This window comes from Salmo trutta, chromosome 12 (assembly GCF_901001165.1).
Source record: "Salmo trutta chromosome 12, fSalTru1.1, whole genome shotgun sequence".
In the NCBI taxonomy this organism is placed as follows: Eukaryota; Metazoa; Chordata; class Actinopteri; order Salmoniformes; family Salmonidae; genus Salmo; species Salmo trutta.
Window position 1 is genome coordinate 41616686 of NC_042968.1, and position 7303 is coordinate 41623988.

A 7303-nucleotide genomic window follows, 5' to 3' on the forward strand; every position below is an offset into this window, starting at 1 on the left:
ATCACTATATTATACCATCATATATTATACCATCACTACATTATACCATCACTATATTATACCATCACTATATTATATCATTACTAACTATCTATACATCACTATTTTATATAATCAATATATTATACCATCCATCACTATATTATACCATCACTATGTTATACCATCACTATATTATACCATCAATCGCTATGTTAAACCATCACTACATTTTTCCATTACTAACTATCTGTACATCACTATAATATACCATCACTACAGTCGTGGCCAAAAGTTTTGAGAATGAGACAAATTTCAATTTTCACAAAGTCTGCCTCTTCAGTTTCAATGATGGCAATATGCATATACTCCAGAATGTTAAGAAGAGTGATCAGATGAGTTCCAATTAATTGCAAAGTCCCTTTTTGCCATTGAAATGAACTGAATCCCCCATCAAAAATTCCACTGCATTTCAGCCCTGCCACAAAAGGACCAACTGACGTCATGTCTCGTTAACACAGGTGTGAGTGTTGACGAGGACAAGGCTGGAGATCACTCTGGCATGCTGATTGAGTTCGAATAACAGACTGGAAGCTTCAAAAGGAGGGTGGTGCTTGGAATCATTGTTCTTCCTCTGTCAAATAGTAGAGCGCTCCAGTGGTGAATCTGATGACTGGGTGGTATAGTGTCCAGTAGGGGGCTCCAGTGGTGAATCTGATGACTGGGTGGTATAGTGTCCAGTAGGTGGCTCCAGTGGTGAATCTGATGACTGGGTGGTACAGTGTCCAGTAGGGGGCTCCAGTGGTGAATCTGACGACTGGGTGGTACAGTGTCCAGTAGAGAGCTCCAGTGGTGAATCTGATGACTGGGTGGTACAGTGTCCAGTAGAGCGCTCCAGGGGTGAATCTGATGACTGGGTGGTATAGTGTCCAGTAGGGAGCTCCAGTGGTGAATCTGATGACTGGGTGGTACAGTGTCCAGTAGAGAGCTCCAGTGGTGAATCTGATGACTGGGTGGTACAGTGTCCAGTAGAGAGCTCCAGTGGTGAATCTGACGACTGGGTGGTACAGTGTCCAGTAGGGGGCTCCAGTGGTGAATCTGATGACTGAGTGGTACAGTGTCCAGTAGGGGGCTCCAGTGGTGAATCTGATGACTGGGTGGTACAGTGTCCAGTAGAGAGCTCCAGTGGTGAATCTGATGATTGGGTGGTACAGTGTCCAGTAGAGGGCTCCAGTGGTGAATCTGATGACCGAGTGGTACAGTGTCCAGTAGGGGGCTCCAGTGGTGAATCTGATGACTGGGTGGTACAGTGTCCAGTAGGGGGCTCCAGTGGTGAATCTGATGACTGAGTGGTACAGTGTCCAGTAGAGGGCTCCAGTGGTGAATCTGATGACTGGGTGGTACAGTGTCCTGTAGAGAGCTCCAGTGGTGAATCTGATGACTGTGTGGTACAGTGTCCAGTAGGGGGCTCCAGTGGTGAATCTGACGACTGGGTGGTACAGTGTCCAGTAGGGGGCTCCAGTGGTGAATCTGATGACTGGGTGGTACAGTGTCCAGTAGGGGGTCCAGTGGTGAATCTGATGACTGAGTGGTACAGTGTCCAGTAGAGGGCTCCAGTGGTGAATCTGATGATTGGGTGGTACAGTGTCCAGTAGGGAGCTCCAGTGGTGAATCTGATGACTGGGTGGTACAGTGTCCAGTAGAGAGCTCCAGTGGTGAATCTGATGACTGGGTGGTACAGTGTCCAGTAGGGGGCTCCAGTGGTGAATCTGATGACTGGGTGGAATAGTGTCCAGTAGGGGGCTCCAGTGGTGAATCTGATGACTGAGTGGTACAGTGTCCAGTAGAGGGCTCCAGTGGTGAATCTGACGACTGGGTGGTACAGTGTCCAGTAGAGAGCTCCAGTGGTGAATCTGATGACTGGGTGGTACAGTGTCCAGTAGAGCGCTCCAGGGGTGAATCTGATGACTGGGTGGTATAGTGTCCAGTAGGGAGCTCCAGTGGTGAATCTGATGACTGGGTGGTACAGTGTCCAGTAGAGAGCTCCAGTGGTGAATCTGATGACTGGGTGGTACAGTGTCCAGTAGGGGGCTCCAGTGGTGAATCTGATGACTGGGTGGTACAGTGTCCAGTAGGGGGCTCCAGTGGTGAATCTGATGATTGGGTGGTACAGTGTCCAGTAGGGGGCTCCAGTGGTGAATCTGATGACTGGGTGGTACAGTGTCCAGTAGGGGGTCCAGTGGTGAATCTGATGACTGAGTGGTACAGTGTCCAGTAGAGGGCTCCAGTGGTGAATCTGATGATTGGGTGGTACAGTGTCCAGTAGGGATCTCCAGTGGTGAATCTGATGACTGGGTGGTACAGTGTCCAGTAGAGAGCTCCAGTGGTGAATCTGATGACTGGGTGGTACAGTGTCCAGTAGGGGGCTCCAGTGGTGAATCTGATGACTGGGTGGAATAGTGTCCAGTAGGGGGCTCCAGTGGTGAATCTGATGACTGAGTGGTACAGTGTCCAGTAGAGGGCTCCAGTGGTGAATCTGATGACTGGGTGGTACAGTGTCCTGTAGAGAGCTCCAGTGGTGAATCTGATGACTGTGTGGTACAGTGTCCAGTAGGGGGCTCCAGTGGTGAATCTGACGACTGGGTGGTACAGTGTCCAGTAGGGGGCTCCAGTGGTGAATCTGATGACTGGGTGGTACAGTGTCCAGTAGGGGGTCCAGTGGTGAATCTGATGACTGAGTGGTACAGTGTCCAGTAGAGGGCTCCAGTGGTGAATCTGATGATTGGGTGGTACAGTGTCCAGTAGGGAGCTCCAGTGGTGAATCTGATGACTGGGTGGTACAGTGTCCAGTAGAGAGCTCCAGTGGTGAATCTGATGACTGGGTGGTACAGTGTCCAGTAGGGGGCTCCAGTGGTGAATCTGATGACTGGGTGGAATAGTGTCCAGTAGGGGGCTCCAGTGGTGAATCTGATGACTGGGTGGTACAGTGTCCTGTAGAGAGCTCCAGTGGTGAATCTGATGACTGGGTGGTACAGTGTCCAGTAGGGGGCTCCAGTGGTGAATCTGATGACTGTGTGGTACAGTGTCCAGTAGAGGGCTCCAGTGGTTTTAGGGGAGTGTCGGTAGAGAGTGTCACCATAGTCGAACAGAGGGAGGGCACAGGACTTGACCAGGAAGATTTTGGAGGGATGGGTGAAGCAGGATGTGTTGCGTTCTAGAAAGCCCAGTCTGGATTAGATTTAGTCTTGTAGGTTGTTCATATGGATGCTGACGTGGAGTGATCCATCAGGCCGTATGCCCAGGTATTGGCATTGTGGTTCTTTTTCAATGGGGGTGTTTTTAGCGATGGGGGGGTGTTCGGCTGGAGACAGTTGTTCATGTTTTGCTTGAGAATATAATATACTGTGTTTTGGTTGGGTTGAAAATGAGTTTGAGGTAGGTGAGAGTGTCCTGATTTTTAAGATTTTCTCAACCCACTTAAAGGGGCGGTTGCTTAAATACATTTTTGGATTTATAAATGAATGAAATATATCCGTTGATTCTTAAAGAATAAAACGTACATAAATGCCTCATGATCTACATTCAACTGTTACACTGTCACGATCACTGTCCTCAAACTCCCTGTCATAGATCTAATTCCGCATACTTTATTGAAGAAAAACAAAACAAAACAATAAACAGGATAAACAGAAAGAACCGTGACGTTCTGGGGCTGCTCAAAGGCAGCTGCACAAAAACAAGATCCCATAACTCAAGGAGGAAAAAAGGGTTGCCTAAGTATGGTTCCCAATCAGAGACAACGATGGACAGCTGCCTCTGATTGGAAACGACACTCAGCCAAAACAAAGAAATAGAAAAACTAGATTGCCCACCCCACATCACACCTTGACCTAACCAAACTAGAGGAAAATAAACGTCTCTCTAAGGTCAGGGCGTGACACACACTCCATGCGAACTCAAAATATAAGCTTGTTTTACTCCAATGTTTCTAAACAAAGTCAATGTAAACAAACACTGTTTAGCCTCAAAACGTGGTGTAAACTATAATGTTGATATCATGGATGGTCAGTCCTTGCATCCGGAGCTCTACCTTTGAATTTGAGAGAGGTTACATTTCTCAAGCACAATCCCCCCCCCCCCTCCCACACGTTTTACCAGAACAGTGGCGGAGAGAACACTTTGTTATTCTGTTAACTGCTGATTGCTGCATTAATTATCAAAACCCACGTTTCAAGAAACACCAAGGAACAAATATGTTACTAGAAACTACTTTTATTTATGATGAAGATGAAGCTGAAAACTTAGTTGGAGGCGATGGTCTGGTCGATGTAGGAGCGGAGCTCGGTGACGCGGGCGTACACTCCGGGCATAGTGGTGGTGCAGGTTCCACTGCCCCAGGACACAATACCAACCAGGGTCCAGGCACCAGCCTTCTCACAGACCAGGGGGCCACCAGAGTCACCCTGCGGGAACACAAAAAAGGAGCATAGAAAGTGTTAGAGTCTCTCTCTAGGGATTTCTTTTTATGTTCAGAGTTTGTGATCAGCTGTTTCCAAAAAGTTAAGAACTAAGGAAACACCAAGCTTTTATTGATGCAATGACTGTTTAATCCAGTGTAAATAACTGTAAAAGTTCAGATTGAACTCTGCCATTAGTCAGATGGTGGTAGGTTCAGTGTCATGGCCTGCAACAGTGCGTCAGGAAGCCATATGGTTTGTGTAGGCTTGTAAAAATCTGTGATTCTTCCAAATAGGAAGTCTGAAAACCCTGGGAATGTTTTGGAAGTTTACCGGAATGTTTCAAACCTATGGTTTGTGTTACTTACCATGCAGGAAGAGGCGCCATCGGCTCCAGCACAGATCATGAGGTCGGTGATCTTGGAGCCCCAGAACTTCTGGCACTGAGCCTTGGTCAGCAGGGGAAGAGCAGCCTGCTGCAGCAGGGCAGGGGTGTCAGCAGCTGGAACCAGAGGACACCAAGGGTCAGGTAACACTTAAAAACCGGTCAGCCAATCACCATCTGTCTCACATTATTAGACGACGTGCAACTCAAGACGACACTGAAAGCCAACTGAAACGTAATTACTTCAAATAGATTGAGCCAACTGAAATGGAATCTTTCAACTATACCGAACATACCGCTAGTCCAAAAAAACTAGTCAAGGTTTGTCCGACTTTACAATGAGACCTAGAAAAAGCTGTAGTGATTGGTTACCGTTGTAGCGGGTCAGACCCCAGCCGGAGGTCACACACGTCATGCCACCGGGGAAGTCATCGTTGGTCTCAGCAACGCACACGGGTGACACACGGGTTCCCAAGAGGGCGGGGGTGGCCAGCTTGATCAGGGTGATGTCGTTGTTGATGGTGAAGCCGTTGTATTTGGGGTGCTTGAAGACCTAGTAAGGACACAAGGACGACAACGTTTGAGATTTCGATAAAACGTTTATCCACTGTGCAGATCATTATCGTTTGAGTTGATGTGACTTCAAAAGGTGAAACTTTTACTGATCTTTATCTTTACTTCAAAATAAAAAGTCTGGATGTTAAAAGTTGTAGTAATAGTTGTGTGTGTTGTTGTTTACCTGGCCAACGTTGATGGTCTGGATGTTCTCAGCGTCGGATGAGCGATCATGCTCTCCCAGGATCACACGGTGAGAGGTCCTGAAAGAGTTTCACAAAATAAACATAATTTAGCTACTTTAGCCATATGTTAGCATGCTTTGAGCTAATTAGCATTAGCATTATCTAGTTTTTAGCACATTTTTAGTTAGTTAGCATTAGCCTGCTTTTAGCTAGTTAGCAATAGCTAGCTTTTAGCAAGTTAGTATGAGCATTAGCTAGATTTTAGCTAGTTTTTAGCTAGTTAGCATGTTGCTACACTTATATGAAGGTTATGGCTCAGCAGCCAGCACTCACTTCACGCCGCAGTGGGCAGCAGTCACAACCCACATCTCGTTGATCAGAGAGCCGCCGCAGAAGTGGAATCCAGTGTAGTCCTGGAGGGACACCTGCCAGGGCCAGGAGCCGGGCACAGCCTCCTCACCGTTGACGATGCGGGCGTAACCAGACACCACAGGCTGGATGGCGGGGGTGCCACAGCCTAAAGACAGAGACAGAGTTTAGGGGTCAGGGGTCAGGTTTGGCTGCTCTAACAGAGATTCTAACAGTGACAGTTTCTGAATTACGTCTATACAGAATATAAATACATTGCTGCCTATTGTAGTACCACTTGAAATGTTAATGAGTAGAGCAGTCAACTACTATCAAATACTTATTTTACCCGATAAATAAATCAAATTAAGTTTTATTTCTACAGCACATTTCAGACATGGAATGCAACACAATGTGCTTCACAGGAAAGAACAAATAAAACAATTAAAACTGAAATATTTATTACACAACAAACATATGAGAATAAAAAAACAAAATAATAACTGTCAAGATGCACTAGAAGTGAGGGAGGGGTGAAGTCAGGCGCAGGAGACCAAAGGTGCGTAGTAGAATGTATTTATTTTCCCGAGTCCAAAAATGCCATAACTAGACAGGGAACAAGGAAACCCAACTAGACAAAAATCCGCCTCAACAGAGTCGGGACACAGCCCAGGAAAAACGTCCTTCCAACAAAGTACAAGAGAGGAAAAACAATCCCCCAAAACCCCACGACAGGAAACACAAACAATCCCGCACAAACCTAAACCTAGAAAGCTAGACTAAATACCCCCAGTAACGAACTCAACTCAAAACAGGTGATAACACAAGACAGACAAAACCAAACGAAAATGAAAAGGGGATTGGTGGCAGCTAGTAGGCCGGCGACGACGACCGCCGAGCGCCGCCCGAACAGGGAGAGGAGCCACCTTCAGTAGATGTTGTGACAATAACAATAAAAACTGAACGACTGAAAAGCACCCTAAGGTATCCTACAAGGTATCCTACAAGGTATCCTACAAGGTATCCTACAAGGCAGGTATACACATGGACATATTCTCACCGTAGGCTGCGCCGGCGAAGGCAAGGCATGAGAGGAGCAGCAGACAGTTCATGTTTTCAGCGTGATGGAGTGAGGAACACAGTGGGGTGTTTTATACAGGAACCACGGGTCTGAATCCGCATTCCCCTCCACCCCCTGTGTGTGTGTGTGTGTGTGTGTGTGTGTGTGTGTGTGTCTGTGTGTCTGTGTGTGTGTGTGTGTGTGTGTGTGTGTGTGTGTGTGTACCTCACCTGTCCCTCTGCAGATAACAGGGGACATTTTCTCACACCGTTATACAACATTACGGGTTTACGAAAAGGGCGTTTGTTGGAATATTTCTTGAAAATGACCAATG

The 7303-nt window shown here is 46.9% G+C and overlaps 1 protein-coding gene across 1 annotated transcript; it reads right to left on the minus strand.

Annotated features, from left to right (window-relative positions):
- Positions 1 to 4235: 4235 nt before the first annotated feature.
- Positions 4236 to 7030, minus strand: LOC115203555 (chymotrypsin A). The gene is made up of 6 exons (XM_029768333.1): positions 6970 to 7030; positions 5895 to 6078; positions 5561 to 5639; positions 5194 to 5374; positions 4805 to 4938; positions 4236 to 4442 (listed from the first exon to the last, which is right to left on the minus strand). Exons 1-6 carry the CDS (start codon positions 7019 to 7021, stop codon positions 4281 to 4283), a joined length of 792 nt encoding a protein of 263 aa, XP_029624193.1. The 5' UTR covers positions 7022 to 7030; the 3' UTR covers positions 4236 to 4280.
- Between the last annotated feature and the right edge of the window lie 273 nt (positions 7031 to 7303).

What these genes read in the sequence shown, in the direction of transcription:
- LOC115203555 (XM_029768333.1), bottom strand. Translation starts at nt 7,021, where the DNA reads ATGAACTGTCTGCTGCTCCTCTCATGCCTTGCCTTCGCCGGCGCAGCC. An exon ending in GCTGCCCACTGCGGCGTGAA is followed by an intron (nt 5,640 to 5,894) that starts GTGAGTGCTGGC and finishes AAACTCTTTCAG; the next exon opens with GACCTCTCACCGTGTGATCC. An exon ending in GGGTCTGACCCGCTACAACG is followed by an intron (nt 4,939 to 5,193) that starts GTAACCAATCAC and finishes CTCTGGTTCCAG; the next exon opens with CTGCTGACACCCCTGCCCTG.